A 23,924-nucleotide genomic window follows, 5' to 3' on the forward strand; every position below is an offset into this window, starting at 1 on the left:
GCCATGGGCAAGCAGACAGTGGAATGGAGAGGGCGGGGCCAGCGGTAGGTCCTCTCCCACTCCTGTCAGGCCCACACTTGCTGCCTCCTGCACTTAAAAAAGACCTGCCTGAAAATAAACCCAAATGCTTATTTTCAAACTCAAAAGAAAATAACATTGGGTCTTATTTTCGGAGAAACATGGTAGTGGAAAAAAAAGAAATGGAAAAGAGTAAGAATACAGGCAGAAGGAAGAAATCAACAAAACTCTCAAAGATTTTTCTCTCCTAATGAGGGTCGACATACGCTATAGCACTTTAATTACACAGTGAAATATTAAAGCAGTTAACTAGAAGCTTCAGGCAAAGTGATACAGTAATAAGCAAGGTGATCCTTGAAAAATCCCTATTCAATATGTACTATACTATGAATATCTGTCCCACTGAGTTTTACATGGAGGTTTAAAATCTATAGCTCTCTATAGTTTGTCTTTCATTTATTAAGGAATGTGACAAGAACAGCTCTTACATGTATTTTACCCTTGACAAAGGTAGTGATATCTTCTTCACTGTCAAAGATTGCAAGAGTCTGAAGCAAATTATTCTCTAGCCATTCCCAATGGCTTGTAATTTCCTGACGGTTTGAGCCTAGACAGAGAGTAAGAACAACCAGAGAAGATATAAACAAAGCTTTCCTATAATAAAAGTGACACATATATAAAAGGATGAAAATGTTTATATTAAACAGTCATTTGTCAAGTCATCTTCTTTTAAATTTCTATTCGGATCAGGAGTTATTGTCCCTCGTTTAATTAAAGAGTCCTAAATTAAAGGACTGAGTTTCCATGCCAAACACCCCTAATATATGAGTGGTTGAAACTAGGCAAAACAGGAAATATTCATCAGTTTGTGTATAAAAACTCTTTGCTTGCCTGGTTAGGTATCAGAACTTACCACAAGCCACTGCCCAATATATCTGAGAATCCTGTGTTTGATGCAAGATCCTATAAGGAGCAACTCTAGCACTGGAGTCCAAAACTACATCCAAAGTTCCCACGAGCAGTCCTAACACAATGAAAATGCAGAAAAGAATATTATGGACATTATCTAACTAAAAGAAAATGCAATGTAATCATTTATATTGAACATAAAATTTTAAAAGACAGTAAATTATAAATTTGAAAATATGTTGACCCAACTCTAATTGGATGTTCCAATGATGAGAAAAAAACCAGCCTGAAACAGTTACTGTTGGCAATTTACATCTTTCATTTTTAAATGAAATAATATCAGTGGGGATGGATAGATTTCCCCTTGTTGCGATTGTGGTTCTGATATGCAAACTGTTAAACATATTGTGCAAGATTGCCCTGACGTGAGTGTTTGGTTCCCTAGAAGATTTGCATGAAGCAAAGCCAGAGGAAATCGCCTACATAGCTGAATTGAACATCCAGTTATGAGCCCACTGCTGTACCCCTGTAGAAGTTTTTTAAAAAATTATGTGGGTTATGTGTATATGTTTACTTCTCTTCTATCATGTTCTCATCATATGCTAAATAAATAAAGGAAATTATTTGCTTTCGTCTAGCATGACCATGAGAGATGGTGCAATCCACTTCCTTTGATATGTTCAAGCTGAAACTAGACCAGTGTTTTTCAAACTTGGCAACTGTAAGATGCATGGACTTAAACTTTCAGAATTGGAAGTGCAGCAGAGGTGGGTTTCAGCAGGTTCTGACCATTTTAAAGCTTGAAAAACACTGGTCTAGACAATCATCTGCCAAGGTCTTTTTAACTTTGGAATCCTGCATTGAGCAAGATATTGGGCTCAATAGCTTAAATGGCCTTTCCAATATTTTGACTCTATGCTATTAGGAAAAAAAATTGAGGGTACACTGAGTTTTAAAGAATAATTATTCAAAATTCTGAGAAAATGTTCACATAGCTGACAATAAATTTTGCTCTGCTATGAAGACAATTTTCTAGCAGGTAATATTTGTACGTTACTAAAACCTGATGGAAGAAACTCCCAAAGCAGGGATGGGGAGCTTCTGGATCATGAGCCAAACACAGCTTATAAGAACTCCTCTGTAACTGAACTCTATTTACTACAGCAATTTGATTTTTAGAAAATATTCAACCAGAACCTTTCTAAAACTTATAAACCAAATGGGGAACAACGTTCAAATGCAGCAGTACAGCTTCCTCGCTACCCCATATGTTGACTGGAGTTGTGATTTATAATTCAGTTCAATGATTGCCATAAAATAATGTCAGTCTTACCAGATAGGAAACACAAGATAAACTAATTGTAAAACTACTTTAAGAGAATCTTGCATATCTTAAAAGTAAAATGCTCCTGCCATCATCTTTACAACTTGACAACTTAGGGAGGCTCCTTCTGAGCTTCTTGCTCCATCCATTATGGGCTCTGCTGTCTCTTATCTGACCTTTTTTAAATAAGGAATTATTTGCCTCTCTCCCAAGGTCTTTCTCACATACGATTATAGACAATGATTTCCACTAATCTACAGTGACAAGAGATATACAAGTCACTAATAAACAAGAATAATCAAGGATTATTTGGAGATTAGAAGACATTGATTGCATAGATAATACCAAATGATATGTTAAATGTATGTTAATAAAGCTCCATCTCCAATTTGAATTCAAACAAACTCTTTTGTATTTGCCACATGCAATTTCTACACTCAATTGCTGATGACCAATTAAATGTATGCTTAATTCAACTCATCAACCGAAGTTTAGTATAATGTATGACCCATTCAGAGAGGATTTTCAGTGATCCCAAAAGAAAATGGATGTTTTTTTCATTTTCAAATACATTAAATCCACAGCTGAGCATCTTCCAGAAGGTCCCTATTTAGGTGACCTAGTGGTGAAGACGCTTGCCTCCGACTCAAAAGGTTAAGAGTTGAATCCTAGGTAGCAGCACATGTTTCTCTCCTAGGGTGCAAAGAAAAAATATCTGCTGCAAATTCCAAACTCGCCACAAGCATTAGGAAGGACAGTTCATGTCTCTGAGATTAGAATAGAGAAAAGGGAATTTCCAGTAACTGCTGAAAACATTTATTCAATGGTAGGGTCATTTACTAATGAAGCAAATAAAGTAGTAAACTATTTACAAAATGGTAAAACAAAGCAGTTGTGAAACAAATAAAACATCTGTAAACAAGTCGTACATGTAATCTATTCAATTACTGTGCTGTATTCATCTGGAGTTTTTCAAATGAAATTGAGATTTAATAAATTAATCACTAAAAACTGTAAGATATCCTGAAAATAACCTCTTATGGCACAATAAAATTAACATACATTATCATCACGTAAGTTTTTTTGGATAACTAATGGCATCAACATGATTACATTACAAAACCAGTATTTGCTGCCTTGGCTTCTATTTCCAGTGTTACTGTATTTTTTGCTCCATAAGACACACTCCCCCCCCCCCAAATGGTGGACGGTGCCAGTCCTTTGGTGAATAGCAGCTGGGGTCTTTTTACAGTGCTGAACCCCACCTCTTCTGTCTTTGTCATTGCCTGCCTCTTCTGTCTCTGTGGTCCTCTCAGGCTCCACCCGATTTTTTCCCCCTTTGTTTTCCTCCGGTAAACCTAGGTGCGTCTTATGGTCAGGTGCGTCTTATAGAGCGAAAAATATGGTATTTTTTGAAAAAGAGCTTATGTGAAGAGACTTGTAACCACAATACTTATTGCTTCATAACAGAAAACTTAAATATTCAGTGGATTGTTTTCTCTACCCAAATGGATTCAATTAAGTACACATAGAAGAACTGTTTTACTACAGCACTATTATCGGTATGAGTATGATTCAGTATATCTTGATACAAGTTTTTAGAGATACTTTTTGTATACACTGCATAACAGTACATCCTAGGGACAGAATATTTCCATGACACTTTCCAATGGTATATTAAACCAGATTAGTCAAAGATTTGTCTAAATTTTAGTTGCCCTAGGATAATTTAACAAATGGCAATATTCCAATATACACCTCTAAATGGCTGTCATGGTAGCATGTTAGTCATTTTGAAAGAAATTTAATAGCAAGAGTGCTTTTACAGCCCTCTCTAAGCGGTTTACAGAGTCAGCATATTGCCCCCAACAATCTGGGTCCTCATTTTACTCACCTCAGAAGGATGGAAGGCTGAGTCAACGATGAGCCTGATGAGATTTGATCTGCCAAATTGCAGGCAGCCAGCAGCCAGCAGGCAGCAGAAGTAGCCTGCAGTACTGCATTCTAACCACTGTGCCATGGTTTGCATGGGTTTGGATGTTTGTATGTGTGCCTTTGAATCAGTGTGGGCTCAACTACCTGGTCAAGTCACTGCAGTTTTCTTGCAAAATTTCCCAAAAGTGGTTTGCCATTGCCTCCTTCCTAGGGCTGAAAGAGTCACCCAAGATTATACAGCTGACTTTGTGCCAAAGCCAGGACTAGAACTCCTGGGTTTCTAGCCTGGTGTTTTAACCACTGTATCAAACTGGCTGACATTTTAGTATCAGATAAGTGACATACCAATTCTCCTTTTATGTGTTGGTTCTTTTTTTAAACTACCTTGGAAATTTATTCAAGACAATAAAACTTGCAAGACTACTCCTGGTCTCTGAACAATATCCTCCCCCCACCCCCAGGGCTGCACTGTTCTGACCTTGTTTGCCTTCAAGGAATTTACCGTGAAGTAGGGCCTCTAGGCACCTACATTACTAATACAGTTAAATATTGTGAAATTATTTGCCCCCACCTGATCCATAGGCTACTGGAATTTTGTTTTAATTCTTATACAGTTTTAACCCTTATTAGCACTTAAGAACTGTAGATGAGTCAAGTAACGGCTGTCATTATAAAAATCAAAATTAAAATTACAAAATACAAAATTACAAGCTCTCTCTATTAGACTTATTAGTTCATTGCTGCAAATATTTTTTGCAACATATTTACAAAAATATGAAATCTAAACTTAAAATGTAGACATATTTATTTTATTAACATCCCACATCTTCTACACAAGTTTAAGCTGGCATGTATAGTTTTCCTCATCCTATTTCTCTCCACAACAACCCTGTGAGTTAGGTTGAGTTAAGAAAGAGTGATCAGCAAAGTCACCCACAGAATTCCCATGTTGAGGGTGGACTAAATTTCTGAAGGAAAAAAAAACTATCTTGTTTAAAGTTATCTACATTGTATCTGTGACTTTCTAGTTTTATATATTGTTACAGAAATATAGAAAACTGATGGCAGGAAAAGACCTGGTGATCGGAGTTGGCTTTTTGAATTTTTGGTTTATATGTTTGTTATGTAGTTTGTTTGTTTTGTCTGTCCGTCCGTCCGTCCATCCATCCCTGATTATCTATATCATATTTGTGAATTTCTAGTGCCAAGGAATTCATTTTAGCTATAGACAGTGTGTGCTATTCAGAAATTTCCTGTTTTTTTTACTGCTTCTTCTTTTTCGCCCACAACCACGCATCTCTCAAACAAAATGCATTTGAAAAGTTAGACTGAAGTAAAAAAAAACAAAACACACTGGATAAGTATTGTTGATTAGCGGTGGTAGGAATTATCAATATGGAAGCCCTTTGAGCTAATGAAAATAGAATCTTTTGAAATGGGTATCTATAACAAATCTAAATAACACTTCTGCAATTCAAGGTTTCTGTTTTAAAAAGAAAACCGTAACTTTTAGATTGAATATGACCTTATTATCTCTGAAAATAAGATCTTCAGCAACCCCAGATATTCCAATTTCTAAGTGACATACAACATCCTTTTTTCCATGAACTGCTGAAGCCTGAAAGATAAGGCCACCAGAACAGCTCCCCTATATATTTTCGGGTAGATGCCTGGTACAGCATAACCTAAGGAACCCAACAGAATAGAATATCAGCCTTTGAAAGAAAGGCCTGATGGACATTCTGAAAAGAAGAGGATGCCAATCACTATAAAGACTTGATGGCACATAATTAATCCTTCAAGCCTGTCAAAGGAGACTGGACTATGGACTATGGACTATGGACTATGGACTAGGACTAGACTAGAATTCTTTATTGGCCAAGTGTGAATGGACACACAAGGAATTTGTCTTGGTGCGTATGCTCTTGGAGTACATAAAAGATACTTCATCAAGAATCATAAGGTACAACACTTAATGACAGTCATAGGGTACGAATAAGCAATCAAATCATATTAGGAAACAGTCAATCAATAGATCGTAAGGATACCAGCAACAAGATTACAGTCATAAGTGGAAGGAGATGGGTGGTTTGCGGGTTAACACATTTTTTTCTCCAGCCAGAAGCATCTCCAGAAAACCGACTGGAGGGTGGGAGAGATCTTGCCAATCAAAGGCCTCTCTGGAACCGCTGGAGGCTGCTGCTCCGAGTTAGGCTTAAACCATTTATGTGCAGATGGGGGGAGGGAGGGCGAGACCACCTACTCAGAGGATGCCAAGGCCCCCTTGCTCAAGGCGTTTTCCCTGAACCTAGGCCCCGGCCCTTCCGCACGTCGCCTCCTACGCTCAGGGCCACGGCCATACGGGCAGCGGTGGCAGCCGCGGCCACTCCCTCCCTCCCTCCCTGCAGGCCGACTCCACTCACCCGTCAGGCCGCCCCCCTTGCCGTGGCCCCGCCGCCGCTGCTGGAGGAAGAAAGGGTTGGCCCGCTCGGTGATCCAGAGCGCGTTAGCCAGCAGCACCTCCTCGGGGCTGAGCCACATGGTGATGGCGTTGCTGCTGCTACGGCCGCGCTGGCCCAGCCACCGCCACCGCCCGGCCTGGCTCCCCTCTCGGAACCTGCGCTCGGGCCAGCGCTCACAGGTGGTCACGGGGCCGTTTACGCTGCCGTCAGGACGAGCAAGTTCGGCGGCGTCTGTCGGCGGCACCCCCTAGCGGTGCGGCTGGCACAGGGCAGCCCAGGAGGCCGGCCATTCGCTCTCCCACCCACCACCCAGCCCCCCCTCCCCTTCGCTCGGGTTAGTTTATTGCGGCCAAACAAACGCCAACATTGGGGGCCGTATTTATCAGACGGTTATTTTTCTTTCTTTTCTTTTTTTTTGAAAAATATTTTTATTGTTTACATATATATGGGCGGTATAGAAATAAAATTATTATTATTGTTGTTGTTGTTGTTGTTGTTGTTGTTATTATTATTATTATTATTATTATCATCATCATCATTATCATTATTATTTGAACATATATATGAAATAACCGTTATCACACGGTTATTTTTCTTGAGAGCGACCCGGATCTTTGCGTTTGCTTAGCACTAGAACCGAACTAAAACGAAAATCAGGCTGGCTTTTGTTGAGGGGAAGGTGGGCTATGATGTCTGAGGTTGTTACATAACGCGCTGTATATAATATTTTATACTCTCTCCCTCCCCCCTCCCTCCCTCCCTCCCTCTCTCTCTCTCTCTCTCTCTCTCTCTCTATATATATATATATATATATATATATAATCTATATCTAATCTCTATCTATCTATAATCTATATCTCTCTATATCTAATCTATATCTCTCTATCTATCTATCTCTCTATCTATAATCTCTATCTCTCTATATCTAATCTATATCTCTCTATCTCTCTATCTATCTATCAACTATATTATATAGTTATATAAGATCATATAATGTGCTAATCTGTGGGTTTCCTGTCCATGGTTACCTGATTAAGCCACTGCTGTTTAGGTTCTAGGGCTGTGCAATGGTCGCAAATTGCACAGGAGAATTCTTCAGGACTTTACTCCTTGCTCTTCATAAAGCAGCCCTAACCATTTCAAGCTTCTGGATAAACCTAGTAAAGAAAGTTTGTGTTTAAAGAGTTGCACTCTGGAGTCAATAATGGTGCTAGATAACTTCCCAACCATGGCTGATATATTTAATTGGTTGCACCCCTGCCTGGTGAACAGCCCTCTGATTTCAGTGATACTTCAGTGACACTCACGGTTTGCCAGTTGCTTTCCGCACCTTTCCCAAAGTAATCTGGATTCTTTTAGTCTGGTTTCAGACTGAGGCACAGAACTGTGAGAGCATTAGTGGCACTTACTGATGATCTCTGGTGGGCTCAGGATCAGTGCAACCATTCTGGCCTTCCTTAATCTTTCAGCAGCCTTCAATTCTATCAGACAGTGAGTAATAGGTCACCTCAAGAAATGCCACTTGTCACTGAGTCACTGCTTTCTGAACTAGTCACAATTTTCAAATCATCTTCAAAGGCCACCCAATGCATGCTGCAGGAATCCAGTTGCCAGGTCCCCAGGGTACGTATCACTGAAATCAGATGGTATTCTTCTGGACTGTCTTAGGATGTTGGGGGAAGCATGGTGCTTTGGTGGCTCACTTCTTTGATCCAGGGCCAGTTCCAGTAGGTGTTAGTGGAAGACAAAGAGTAAACTCCTACATGAGGTCTTTCATTGGTACGGGGTGCAGCATAAATCATCCATTGATGATAATTAGGTATACATATTTGTCCCCAACCAAGTGATGATGTCAAAATTGTATCCCAACAGATAGAGGTTATATGAGTCTAGATGGGTTTATTTAACCATACCAAGATTAAGTTGTTGTTAGTTTTGTATCTTCCAGTTCTTGGGATAGGAGATTTTCCATCCGTAGATCTTGGAAAAGATAACTTCCTTTGTAGTTTGCCTTCTTGATTTTTACTAAAACATATTAATTGCCACAGATCACTTATATCCATTTGGCATTTTTATGCTCAGTGTTCTGTGTAGATAGAAGCCATAAATCTTAAGCTTGGGCTCTAGCAACATTCTTTTTTTCCCCCTTTTCTCCCATCTAACTCTTTTCCCTCAAGAAATTTAATATGGTTTCCCCAGAAGATAATGAAAGGCAGAATACTGTGCAACATAAAATTAATATGAATAGAATGCAGTGTTAGAGCACCGCTCTCTGATTTTTCTAGAATTGGTTCCTTGGAGACATAAAATTACCATCCTTATTTCCTAAACTAGTCTCCTCCTTTTTTGATGCCTTAATCTTGGAGTGTGTCTGTCATTTTGAATTTCCAAGTGGGATAAGGTGGGGAGAAGAGGGAAAAGACATAAACATATGACCAGCCAGCTTGCAACTCACAGACATGCTGGGTCCTGTATCCAAAAATAATCCTACAGGTTATGCATTGGGATTTAGCAAGCAATGCAGTTCTCCCAAACACAGCTTCCATTGAACAAGACTGTCTTTAAACAGCTTTTTATTGAAATGTATTACATTAGCAAACTCTAACATAAAGGTATACACCATTAATGGTTCAGCATATACCACACAGCTACAATACAGTAATCTACTGACATCAAAATATGCAGACTATGATTTTTTTGTGGCTGCCAGGCTACAGTTTATCACACAAGTCTGAAATTTTCGATTGTCAAGAGGGTGGCACACTGCTTGCACATGCCAAGGTTAAACTCAAGGCAAATAGTCCTTTTCACTTTGCCAGCCTCTAGTAGCTTTCTGGATCGTTCAACTTCTTCACTGTTCTCATCAATATAACTCACAATATGGCAATAAATTATTCAATTACATAAGCCCTGTCATTGTATTTTACACACTCAGCATTTGGTATTTTAATAACTTTCACTTGTCAAATCCACTTGCTCCAATATCCTTCTCAACATTCTTTTTTACTTTTTTTGTTTTGTGCATAGTTAATGTTGACCTGTATTTGGAAATCCTGAGCAGACATAACACCGTTAAGTACATAGCTATCTGCAGAATCTTATTTGGGAAAAGAGCTAGGACTTAAGATGTTACATACGCTCGAATCATGGTTCAGCGCAATCACTGAAATGGGTCTGACATTTTAAACCAATCCTTTGTATATTTGTAACAGAATGCCCGTTTCTTATTTAAAGCCACAAATCTTAAAAGCATTTGAATGCATAGCCCTTAAATGGCACAGAAAGGGCATCTTCCTGATAAACCATTTCTTTTGCTGCAAGCTGCTCAATAACTGAGATACTTCTAGCTTTTGTGCACTTCTGAAAGATGTTTTTTCCCTGACATAAGGCTTAGTGTGAAACTTTAATCATTTCAGTGACAAATGTGCAGATGTAGAGGAAACAGGAGTGCAGTGAAACAAAGGCTTCATTCTGATGGCTGCGCATCACAAAATAAAAAATAAAAATAAAAATCCCACAAGTGCTGATTTTCCACAACCACAGAGAAATTGCCTATTTATCCTCCATGTTTTCCTGGCAAATCTCAGTGTGGTTTCAGTTATTAACAGCAGGGAAGAATTCAATTTTTGCAGCTCTCTTTCATCACCACAGATATACACCAGGACAAAGGGTACCAATTGAACTACAAGGCCTAGGTGAAACTAATAAAGGCACAGAAGCCGATGGATACAAAAGCTGGCAAACCTTCTTCTATAGTGCCTGGGTAATACCAGATTGAGGTTAATTCTTCCTGGAACAAATAACATTATACTAACCACCACTACTACCATCATAACTATAGCAAAATCGTTTTTCCCCCCAGTCCTTGGCTGTAACTAAGACAAGAAGTTTATTTGGAAAGGGAAATAGGACAATCAAAGCCATTCAAATTGCAATTTGCTTCACTGCTGGAAAAATGGCCACTCGTTTCACCAAGCTACAGAGCTACATAAGTGACAGCTATTGTATATGTGCTTTTAGTTGATGCAGATCAGCCTCGCTAACTTATTAGCAAATGTGATAGCTGGGCGTTTTAAGGTTTTTTTTTCACCCTCTCCCTGGAGCCACCAGCAGTGCTCAAATTACAGTGGGGGAAGTGAGGACTGTATTTTATCTGCTGTTTTGGGAAGAGCTGCAAAGAAAACCCCTGATTCCATAAAATTGGTGAAGTCAAAAGCTGGGGTTTTAGATTTCATGCAGACCCTTGTCCTCTCCCTCTATAATTTAAGCACTGATTTTCAATGCAATTAAAACATGCAGTTTTAGAAATCTATTTATTTGAAAGATCACATATTTATTAGTTAGCCATTGCTAAAATTCAATTATGGATAACACCAGCAATTCCAAGGAGATAAATCATTCAACTCTTAAAACTAATGTAGGCATCCGGGAAACATTAGGACTACATCAATTAAGTGCATTAAGAACATCCTCTTGAAATTATATTCCCTTCGATTCTATCACTTGGATGCACAAAAGTCGAGAGCTACAAGCAGACTAATCAAGCATAAGTGAACAAACACAGAAAGAATCAAGAGAAAGGAAGACAATTCAAGTAAATATACAAAAAGGTATTTTCACAAAGCTTTCATTAATATGATTCAGCACCTCAGAATGCCTGACGTCTATAAGGGAAAAAAAGGGGCAATCAGAACATGAGCAAACAAGCCAACATCTTCAAAACGGTCACACATACAAGCGTTTACATAGCACCATTCATGCAAAAAGCTTGCCAGTCTTCATAAATATGAATGAAGTCTCACACAATTCTTGTGAGGTAGGTATTATAACTATATTACATATGAGTAAATAAAAGCACTGAATATAAATTTAGAACAACTGATGGAATAAAGTATTTTCTGTTTAGATCCAACCCAGGGCATGTAAGTCACACCTTAGGGTTTATTTCCTCATATTCTGGACAGTGGGAAAAGTGAACCAGAACTCCTCTTCCAGCAAATCCATTAATATGTCTAGAACAGCTCATGAGAGGATTTTGCTAATTTTCAGCCCATATCTGGACTTACACACTACTGGCTTATTGCCGATAAGCTTTGAGTTCCTCTGCAATTGAAGATGAAATATAAACGAACCTATCTAGTACTATCTTTTTAAGTGAAGAAATATAATTTTCTCCAATAATTGCATCTGGATAAACTTATTACATTGAACTTATTAATACATTGAACTAAAATAACCAAGCAGCATGATTGAGGTTGCAGTCTGTGGGCATGAGTCTTCTAAAATTGAGGATAATGCAAACATACGTGGGGATAGACCTCAGAGCAGCAAGTCCTCCTGAACTATGTGGATATGTAAACTTACGGATCAATGCATATCTGCTCCCTTGTCTTTCCCACTGTTATCTTGGTTTCCTGCCTAGCCCCAGATATAATAGCCCTCATAAGTGAATACAGTTCTCTCTGAGACTCGTTTTGCTCACTTTAACTTCATGTGCAAGTCTGCAGCAGCAATTTCTGCAGCTAAGTTGCTTCTGTACAACTACAATGCACATTTAAGACTATACGCATCAAGTATAAAAAGAATTGAAAGAATGCACAAAATCCTTTCCACTCATCCCTGGAAATAGCAGGACAGTAGACATACATTGCTAATGTTTCATTGCAACTGTTCAGCTTCTGAATGGACACCAAAACACGCCGTTGCCTTGTCAACGTAAGGTTTTGTATCAATATCTGTAGCCATTTCACTTAGCATAATAGTCCCTAATAAAAATATCTTCAAGGCCATGGATAATATGGATTGATGTAGTGAAAGAACAAGGGGAAAAGTTAATAAGCAAGAAGGCAAAATAAAGACAAAGCTATAGTTCAATTGACAAAGAGTAGCATTGCACTGTCAAGATACACTCTTTCTATTGAGATGTTATAAACCTGATTTGCTTTTTAATTAAATCATATATAAGAATAAATGAACAGCTGTTAAAAGTATTACTATTCCCCATCCACACCAACTTCCAGTTGGATTAGTTTGAGACGCTGTAGATTCTAATGCCACTCTCTGTACATTGTCTGGTTGGGGAAACCTGTGTTAAACCACTGGGAAATAATTGGGACACAGCAGATTTGACCTGTCCTTCCCTACTAGAGATCACTGTAAACAACTGACAATAATGGAACATCATGATGCTTCTTCAGGCCTTTGTCTAGCTCCAGAAATTCAAATGAATGCAGTGTTGACTGCTTCCCAAGACACTAATTACAACACAGTTAACTTGATCACAGCGTAGACACTGTAACTACTCCCATTTATTGCTCTCTGACAAGTGCAGTTGCAGCCCTTTTCCCCCTCTTAAGCTTCCTTCCAACGCATTTTCTCCCACCCTTCCTATAACAGAAATCCTGCTTTATGCTTCTCATGCTTACAATAAGATGGAAGTTGTATTGACTCTTTCAACATGCCAGCCCTGGGAAACTCTACTTCCTACACTTTCTCCCACTCTCACAAATTCTATATCGTTTGGATAGAAACTGAATGATAAATAACAGCTGTGAGGAACAGTATTAATACAGGTGTATGCAAGGCAAGGGAGAATAGTATAAATTGGAACATGTATCGAGAGACAAGGAAAAATTAAGTAGCAGGTTTAATTAGAAAAATCCGTAAACGGAACACATTGTAACGTGACTAATCGAAAATGAGCTCATGGAAATTTAGTAAAGATTTCAATTAAAACAGTTCAGGTGGCTAGATATATGCATGAAGATTGTACATTTTTAACATTCACTGAATTATATAATGAATCATCTTTGTTAGACTGTACCACCATTCTCTTTTTGATATAAAGCTAACTAGGTTGATGACTAGGAAAGCAATAGAGATTGCTAATTAAATCCTTAGCATTTTCTGCACAGTATGTCAGAATACTTTTGGGGAAAGCATGACAATAAAATAACATAAGCAGATATTCTGTAGTGTGGATATAGCCATAGTTTGCTATGCCACTTGGCTTGAAACTTTTAAGCTTTCATTTTACTATATAAAAACACATGGCTGTGGAACAACTGGTTTACTGAACAACATTTTCCTTTGCTTTTGGGGCCAACAATCTATTTCTAAATAGAGAAAAATTGATTCCTCTACATTTTTGAACATTTTAATTAGGAGCAATTTATGAAGGCCATGCTATATCGCATTTATTCAATATGAATTAATCATGTAGTAATCTTACTTTATTTCAATTTTCTACCATATACTTAGGAGGGACACATGGAGAATTCCAGCAAAGTAAGCTAGACAGATTGATGCCCCTCCAGATGGTTCAGCTTTGACGTCCATCAGTACCAGGGCAAATAAGAAGATGTCATGGGAATTGCAGTTTCAAATATCTAGTACTCAGAATGTATTTTTATTCTATATAAATATTTGGGATGTGCAGTTAATATTTTTTTTTACATTCCTCAGAAGCTGTCATCATTTTATATTGATGATATTCTCTTCAGGTTATTAAATTACAATGATTTGAATCACCCTTCTGGAAATTAACATATGAAATGAGCTTTCTTACTAAAAGTCCCTTTCTGATACTGTAAAAAAGCTATGTGGAAGGCCTGAAATACCCACAAGAAAAGGCATATACCCTTCTTCTTGGCCATCCATATAAAATGGAAAAGGACCGTCAGAGAGATGCCCAGGAAAATCACGAGACACAGGATGGGTATCATTGGGCCTAAAGGCATGGTCCTTCAGAATAAGCATTCCATTTTGGGAATGCCCTCTGAGCAACATCTATTGAGTGTCCAGCTCAGGGGTGGGTTCTACTTACCTTTACTACTGGTTCGCAATGGAAGCGTGCACGCTTCTGTGCATGCACAGAAGCTTCTGCGCATGCGCAGATCGTCCATTATGATGTCCAGGAGGGTGGGTGGAGCCTCCCACCACTTTTACTACCAGTTCGCAAGAACTGGACAGAACCGGGAGCAACCCACCATTGGTCCAGCTGGAGGAGGAGGGGTGGTGTTAACATTGCCAGGGAAAGCACATGGATGGTGGAGAGCAGAGGAGTAGGCCTCAGGCAATGGGTATTCTTGGGGCTGCCAATTGTGTAGTTTGGGAACATTGTGAAATTCAGACTATTATATTAGTATAACTAAGTGTTACATTTACTGCAATATTTTCTGAAAGAGCCCACGTAGTTATCACAACAGCATAATGTCTAACAGTTAACCAATCTTTTTGAATCCCTTTCTTCAATTTCTAATAGCATAACCTAGGGGTAAAAAGTAGTTATGCCCAAATGTCCATAAAATGCTTTCCCAAAATTTGAAGCTGGGCTAAGGACTCTTGTTCACTTGATTAGACAAGTGTATTGCACTGCCTGTAAAACAAAACACATAACAGCTTTTTTGTTACAGTGATAAAATTCCTTCAGGAAACAACACTTTATGTGTCACATATAATAGATCCCCCCCCCCTTCATCCTACTCTCTCCCACACCATCTTTTAGCTAAGGCTACATATTGTATTTTGCATTTCTGTGTTATTGTAGCATTTTATTTATATAGTTTTATCAATTTAATACTGTATGCCAACCAGAGTTACCCTGTGATAAGATGGCCAATAAATTTAATAAATAAATAAATACATCAAATCTCAGGATATGAAAACATCTGTATTATAAATCTTGACCAAAATGAGTTGACAGGCAACTAGAATTATTAACGATTTCATGTCTTAATCTTAGAACTTTCAGTTCCAGATAATGCTGCTTTTAATGACTTGGGCAACAATCAAAGTATTAGTGATTGGAAAACTAGCTACAACTCATAGTTATAGCTTACCTATCTGCAAAAGAAACCAGGCAGAATTAGAGTTTAGTGGTAAAGCAAAGGTCTTTGCATGAAAATTCTGTCCCTAGTATTTCCAGTTTCAGAAGATCTAAGGACTCTTATGCTCCAAGATCCCAGCATGCCATTGCCAATGAAAATAGAGATGAGATTGTGTTTTGGTATTATCCGGTATACGTCAGGTAAAAGTTCGATTTATGGAGTAAAGTGCACACATACACAACTGGGGATCAGGAGATTAGATGGTAGCCCAAACCATAATTGCCCTAATTATCCATATAGAATGATTCCAGCACAAAAGTTAAATCCTATATCCTACATGGGATATAGAAAACTTCCATATCTGTTAAAACACATTTTTTGAATTTACAATTCATATAGTGAAATGACCTCCCCCTCTTTAAAAAATTCTGCCTTGTCCCAATCAAAAATATATTAGTTATACCTAAATCTCCTTAATGGTTGAGTTTAATGGAATTGAAATGGGAAAAATTCTGGATTCCTCTTTTCTTAAAGTTCCTTATATGTGTTTGTTTCCAAAGATATATATGTATTTTCAGGGATGAGTCAACTGTGTGGAGCTATTCCAATACGAGACATTTTAATTAGCCCACCAATCTTATTAAAGTTTCAATGACTATTAAAGATTTTAATGTTCTCAGTATCATAATAATTCAGGTCAGGTCTCCACTTGGTCAACATTGGGTTAAAAATAAATTTAGCTAGATTATGTTTAAAACATAAGGTATGCCAATGATGTTGGTAATCAATAATTGTAGATTTATAATTAATATGAAAGGTACTGAATTTTTTTTAGAATTATCACAACTGCAGCTATGCACTACACACTTTTCCAAAAGAGAGCACTTCACATAAGATAACACTGTCTCTTATTGATAGATAAATATAACTACAGGATACTGGCAGTCTGAAAAGAAAAAAAATGCAGGGTTTTTCTGTCTTGTCTATTCAAGTAATATCACAATGGTCTTACACCTGTCCTCAATACTATTAACCCCCACCCTAACCATTTAAATTTTAATTCATAATATGTCAAAACTGTGCTTCTAAAAGAATTTTGTTGCGAGGGTTTTTTTTTTTTTTTATGGCTAATGGAGTATATTGAAACTTATCTGGCACATACATGTACATATACGTCCACACTGCCAGTGCTAAATCCTTAAAATTCTATATATCAACCAGTCAAGAATGATCAGCTCTATAGAATGACCCTCCTAACAACACTGGCTAAGCATTCCACCTAGCAAAGAGTCCAGAGCTAATTTCACATTTTTTGCATTGAAGTTTCAGCATGACTACATTCCAGGGCAGAAGTGATTATTTTCAAAGCCCAACCCTTGTAGGAAAAAAACCCCAATAATGTCTCTTCATTTACAGCTTCAGCTGTCTAAGCGACAAGTCACGCACATAACATACCTTACCTTTCAATTAGTTTCAGGTTTTTTTTTCATCAATCAAGCTTCATATAGAATCAAGCTTGTTTTCACATAATGTATCATTTTTATATCTATAGAGCTCAAATTTGCAATGGGGAAAAATGACATTTGTCACTTATTTTACAGAGCTTCCTTAGCAGGAAAAACTAACTAAGGAACCCCATAACATAGTTCAGATCTGGTTTTTGTTTTTTTGCTGAAGCAGCATTTTGGCTGCTTTAAAAACATGATTGTTTTTGTCCTTTTACCTGTCCGTTTTTGCATCAGAATACTTTTTTTTTTACCGTGTCTCACCATTCTAATCAAAACTGATTTCCTCCAGCATTTAATGCCCCAGCTGCCTGTCTTCCTCACGTGCTTCATAATAGTGATCTCCTCAGGAACAGAATTAGCTTCAGAAAAGTGTTGCTTTGCGAATACAGTTACCTCAAGTAAAAACATGTAGGAAGGAAGCTTCCAGATTTTTTTTTTTTTAGTATATAACACCAATATTGTTGGCTTCTTAAAAATCTGAGTGAAAAAAGAACACGTATCTTAAAAATCAAGCAATAATATATATTTTTGATTCCTGGATTCTTCTTAAGAAGTCTTAATCATGTCGCGCTCAAAGATTGGGTTTATAAATCTCAACGGAATCTTTGAAAGTCAGTAAAAGGCTGTAAAAATGTCACTTTCTGTGTCTGTTGTTCCGTTCTCACCAAGCAACATCTGACCATATTTAGCCACAATAGGATGTGAAAAAAAATCCTCCAAATCCAGGAAAATGTCATAGGTTGCTATGCTGCTGTTGTGATATCTTGTTTTGTTAAACCGCAACATCAACTACTAATATATATGTATATATATATATATATATTGTAGATCCCTTTGGAATGGAAGTATTCAATGTGAGATTAAGGACAAAATTAAAAGTAACTGGAGTACTTTGGGCAGTTAGCCTATCAGCTCCTGCATCAGGCAAGTAAGCTGGCAAACACGGTAATTTATTGGTTTGGAAAATAAGAGAACTATCACGTGCCTACTCAAGAGACAGGACTGTTGTACAAAATTAAAACGGAGTAGGGCAAAATCTCTAGCATACTGACACCATCACGTTGGCACTGCTAATGGCAATTTGTCAACTCGGCAACCTCCAACAGCCGACCTTGTGCACATACTTCATCTGTTCAGAGACGTCATCCTCAGATATTGCCTCAGCTGAGCTTCACCTTTGCAGCCTGGCAGCCAGGCACAAGTTCTGGAAAAAGGCAGCTCTTCTTCAGACAAAGGACATCCATGGAAGGAGTACACAACAATAGGAATGAGAAACGGAAAAGGGAAAGGGAAAGAGAGCAAAGCAAGAAGAATGCAGATTCCCTTTCAGGTCTTGTTCTCATCGTAGATGTCCAAGACAGGCTCGATCGAAGAGAAATCATTCTCGTAGACGAGGCTCCGAGGGGAGAGAGAATTACGGTGGAAAAAATGGCCACCTACAAAAGAAGCAACAATAAAAACGGTCAGAAACAAGGAGAGAAATAAAAAGGAATGTGATTAACAATGTGTTGCCAATGTTTTGTTTTTATTCCATGTAAATTCATCCTGGAATTATGCTGTATTTAATATTATTCGATACAAGAACTGGCGGAAAATCAGAAAAACATTCAAACTACATTTGGATATATTCACTGGGAAACACTGGAAAATAAAGCTTATAAGAAGTCTTAAAATATTCTCAGTTAAATATAACTTTAAAAACAAATATGTTTATCACATCATATGAAACCGTTTTGGATTGATCAAAGTGAATAAGAAATTTCTTAGATCACAACAAACATTAGTGTTAGATAGAAATATTTGTTTCATGTCAATTTTTCAAGAAATAATTAAAATAATTAAAATGGTATATAAAGGAATCATACAATCCAAAATACCATTTTAGTTACAAAATTTATTCCCCAGATACTTCCTTTTTTCTTCTATTCTACAAGTAGCGACTTAATTCTTCTTGAGGCCTGGGATAAACACTTCTGTAGCTCATTCAGAGCACTTCTAAGCAATATCTGTTACATCCTGCTAATAAATTATTCCCTTCCCAATTGGCTTCCAAATTAAAGAGAAAACCCCAAAGTAAAGTTCAGTTGAAAAGCAACAACATTCCAGGCAAAGATTTAATTTTACCAGAGTTTCTGCTCTAAAATCTGCTTGGTGAGGGTCTCTGCGTTAACATCTTTTTTCACTGCTATAAATAATTCCTTATGTTTCAAAAGGCTGGCTTAATTTTACCACCCTCACAGTATATACAAATGTGATCCTGCTAATGGTCAACCAATTAATATTTTATATCTAATTAGCAAATAATATTTTGGATTAATATCAAATAAAATATTGAATTGGATGCTATCAGAGAATATTTTGGCCACCGAGCAACTTAGATTCAGCTCTATTCCCAGCAATAGACAAACACACAATTTTACATCACTTAGCTAAGACTATACTCCACCCAAGAACATCTTTTATGTTAACTTTATAACTTTATAAAGTTACCACCACATGACAGTCTCTGGGAGAAACACAACACTTGCTGCCAAATGACAAAAGGTTTTTAATTGGAAGGATCAAATTTATTTTCTTCCTTACGAATGAGAAAAAAAAATCTTGCTTTATATACCAATTGTCTGGTATTGATCTGGTTTTATTAATCTAAGTAAGGACGGCAGCCAGAAAAGGAGCCACCAGTCAGCATTAGCTTTAATTAATTTGGGCAGACTTGAAGACTTTCCAGGATTCAGTTGCTATGCAAGCTCTTAGTTTCCGGAATTGAACTGGGGACCTATTCTGAGAAAGGAAGGATGGTGCCCTCTTCTGGTTTTGATAAAAAGACTTTTTTATATTATCAAAGCGCTTTTAAAAAGTACAAACGTATTAGATTGCAGTGATTGGGTGACATAGAAACCAGTTACCATGAATATTTTCTCATGCTTAAGCTAAAAAATTCAGTCTTTGATTTTCCTTCAGTATTATGCTTCCTACAGGCATAATATTATGCTTAAAGGCTTATGTTTTTAACTGAAAAAATGAATCTATGAAAAGCGGATGGATGGATGGATTTATATTGTCTGTATAGAATTAGAAATCAGATTCCGCAATCTTGGGGGAAATGAATAAAAGAATGAATGAATTTATTTACTTATTTATCCTGTCTATATAGAACTAAAATAATTTGCTCCAAAATCATTTGTGCAATCTTCATTACAGATCAAGCTACTCTTTTGATATTAAAAATAAAGATTTACAATGCCATACTTCAGTTCTAATTTGAAGTGAATTGTTAAATTTAACATGAGTTTGGACCAGTGGTGGGTTTCAATTTTTTTTACTACCAGTTCGGTGGGTGTGGCATGGCTTAGTGGGTGTGGCATGGCTTGGTGGGCGTGGCAGGGGAAGAATACTGTAAAATCTCCATTCCCTCCCCAATCCAGGGGAAGGTTACTGCAAAATCCCCATTTCCTCCTGATCAGCTGGGACTTGGGAGGCAGAGAATAGATGGGGGCGGGGCCAGTCAGAATTTTTACTACCGGTTCTCCAAACTACTCAAAATTTCTGTTACCGGTTCTCCAGAACTGGTCAGAACCTGCTGAAACCCACCTCTGGTTTGGACGTACTATACAACTGATGTTGGTTCTGTTCACTTGGTCAAATGACACATCAACTACTTTTCTGCAAAAATTCTCTCGTTCTCTTGCACTGGCAGAATATAGTTTGCTAATGTTATAGATAAACCAAACAGCCATTTACCCTGTTGACTTCTGTAATGAAAGCTGAGAATTTTTAATTCCTGATTTTTCCTCCCTTGAACTTTGAAAAATCATGGAGGATAAATGAAAGAAATTTGAAGTCTTATTCTTCCAAAATCTGAGGAAGACGATAGTACTTAACATTTTTAAAATACTGTCACAAGAAATTATTCAATGCCTACTCTCTGTCATCTGATAGGGCATGACACAAAATAATAGGTGGCAGATTCCATTTGAACAATTCAACAATCTAACTAGAGATTGTTATTGTTACTGGATGCGTTGACTGGGGAGCCATCTATCAGCAATGTTTTAATTGGATTCCTACAGTGATCTTTCAATTTGCTTTCTATGCCATGCATTTCTCAATTTCATTTATTCGTTTCCCCTGTATACTATTTAAATAAACCATGACTTGTGACCCCTTAGTCTTTAGGTCATTGTACCTGCACCTTGGTGTAGCACTAGTCCTTTAAAATATTTCCCCATATTCTCAGTATTTTACTGTGGTCCTAAAAAAGCTTTTTATTTAATTATAGGCAAAGCTGGAGAAAACAAATTTCTACTGCAATCAACTCTCAGATCGCCTGAACTGATTTCAGGGGATCATTTTTCACTGCCAAGAAAGCACCATTATGGGCAAAATTGCATCCTAGCCAAAGCTGTATCCTGGTATTATGATGGATTATAATCCTATTTATGTAGAGCAGCATGAAAAATGTTTTCATTAAATCTTATAGGAACGCCTTTATAACTTTGCTGCTATAAATACGCTTATTATGTTTTAAACTATCACCCTTATCTGGGAATTGCTCTCTTCACAGCAACTTCAATTAACAAAATATACTAAATAGCTTAGTAAGGGAAAAATTGTTTACATATTCTTTAACACAATGATGTAACATAAGACCATCACATGAGACACTCATGAGGCTTAATCATTTTGCCTGTTTCTTTAAAATGTTCTTAGCTTATTTATTGGACATCGCAGCCTCACTTAATAGTTTAAAATGTATAAAGAATGAGATGGCTACTATTTCCAAGCAGCTGTTCTGAGATATTTATATATAAGCAGTATGCAATTTGAACCTTCGTCAAATTCTTTTTATGATCCAAGTGCCAAAATATATCACATTACATTGCAAAACACTATTTACTTTTTTCTACAAAATCTATCAACCATTAACTTCCATAAAGTTTTATTTTTGCATCTTAGACATTCTATACCAGATCATTTGAATACCAATAGCCGATTTCTTGAGATTAGATATCCAACTCTATCAGAGGGCAGTAACAGTGACCAATTGATTTACATCATCTGCATTTAATATGCCCGTTTGCCATTTTTGGAGGAGAGGGATCTTGTCAATCACACTAAATCAAGAGTTTCAAATGGTGTGTTATGATTAATTTTGGAAGGTTCCCTTTGGAGGATTTGCAGATAAAGGTGGAGCTGGATACCATGTTCTTACTCTACCTGAACAAGGTAGTCATGTGTTTTATTCACATATTGATTGTGAATCAATATAATTATTGTAGGCCCTGTATTTTCAGGAAATATTAAGCCTGCTACTGTCTATTTCACTCACTTCAACCACCTTTTCTTCCCCCACTTCCCTTTTTTACCCTCTCCCCATTATAGGCTCTGACAGTGTTACCCAGTCAGGTTGCTTTTACTTTTTCCTACCCTTGTTTTTCCTCCATTGGCTTAAACTGCAGGATTCAAGTTCTGAAAGTGATTATGGTAATAGAAAGAGAAAAGAACTAAGATGGAAGTTCAGGACTTTGGGATTTTATTCTATTGTGTCAGTGCCACAAGACTGTGGTCAAGGGCCACAGATACAGTAATCTAGAACTCTTGGTTGCTTCTTGCTTGTTGTGGGAGAGAAGAAATGAGATAGAAGGTGGCAATGGGCAGAATGGGTAATAATGGCAGTGGTTGGCAGATTTCAGAAATCTGGAATGTGCACTCTAGACAGATGCTGCTGTAGCTAGGCCTTGTTTACTGACTACCTCGTTCAATGATTGTTCAAAGTTACAATGGTGTTGAAAAAAATGACTTTATGACCAATGCCTACATTTATGACTTTTAGTATCCTGCAATGACATGATTGCCATTATGGTTACATGTTGTCCTGTGCCTGCTCTGTTGTTTTTCTCTCCCCACTGCCAAAGCCATTTGAAATGCAGAGAGACTGGAGAGGAAGGGATTATGAAAGAATTAGCAGGCATACAATGGGGAATACAGTAGGCCAGGAGTGTCAAACTCAAGGCCCGGGGGCCAGATCTGGTCTACGAGGTGCTTAGATCTGGCCTGTTTTCATCCTGGAAACAGCGAAGGACTGGCCCGCGGGCAGTCCTCATGAGCTCCATTTTCACTGGCAGAGGGTTGCAGGAGGCTGTCCCAGCTGAAAATGGAGCTTGGGAGCCTGTTTTCACTGGCAGAGCACTTGAGCCACCACAGACGCCCCTGACATAAGTGACACTGAGCTGGCTATGCCCACCCTAGTCACGCCCCCTGGCCCCCCAAAGTCAAACACAACCCTGATGCGGCTCTCAATGGAATCAAGTTTGACACCCCTGCACTAGGCTGTTTGGGTAGCAACTCAGGGCTGCCACACCAGAGCATTGTACCCATTATTTCTTACTCTTGAAATACTTTTCTTTCCAACAAATGTAAATACAACCATTACTTCCCTTCTTGCTAATTATCCCAGAGCTAGGATGAGCTTCCAAAGAGGGGGAGGAGGAGTTGGGGAATGAAAGCACTGTTGCAGTCACATGATTTCCCAATTAGCAACCACTTCACTTAATGACAAAACCGCAGGTCCCAATGAGGACTACTGTATTGTGAATAAACAAAATGATGAGCTATAAAATAGAATAGTCAGGCAGAACAGGAGCAAGTTCTGACAGGGCTTCAGTTTTGCATCTGTGCAGCTCTGATAGCTTGCACACAGAACTGCCTTGTGTAAAAATTTAATACACCTGAACAGAGTTTAATTCTTCAAGTAGCTATTGATATATTACATTATTATGATCAATATTATCAATATTCTGAAGGGGTCTGACTAATTTATTATTTTAGAAATTCATGGCATCATGAAAATTAAATTATGCAAATATGTCTATTTGAGTATTATCACAAGGCTCTTTGGAAGCATAACAGTACATTGAGATAAGCATTTGAATTCTGAATG

General features: G+C 37.7%; 1 protein-coding gene across 2 annotated transcripts in view; it reads right to left on the minus strand.

Annotated features, from left to right (window-relative positions):
- Positions 1–6,909, minus strand: part of TBC1D9B (TBC1 domain family member 9B) — a 38,769-nt gene extending 31,860 nt beyond the window's left edge. For both annotated transcript variants that reach the window (XM_034402710.2, XM_034402703.2), the window contains exons 1-3: positions 6,610–6,909; positions 932–1,042; positions 507–625 (exon numbers count right to left, since the gene is read on the minus strand). In XM_034402710.2, the coding sequence (XP_034258601.2) occupies positions 507–625; positions 932–1,042; positions 6,610–6,727 (348 nt within the window). In that variant the 5' untranslated portion in view covers positions 6,728–6,909. The remainder of the gene's footprint in view (positions 1–506; positions 626–931; positions 1,043–6,609) is intronic.
- Between the last annotated feature and the right edge of the window lie 17,015 nt (positions 6,910–23,924).

The sequence above is a fragment of the Pantherophis guttatus genome, chromosome 2 (genome assembly GCF_059756535.1).
Source record: "Pantherophis guttatus breed Tessera chromosome 2, ASM5975653v1, whole genome shotgun sequence".
Classification (NCBI taxonomy): Eukaryota; Metazoa; Chordata; class Lepidosauria; order Squamata; family Colubridae; genus Pantherophis; species Pantherophis guttatus.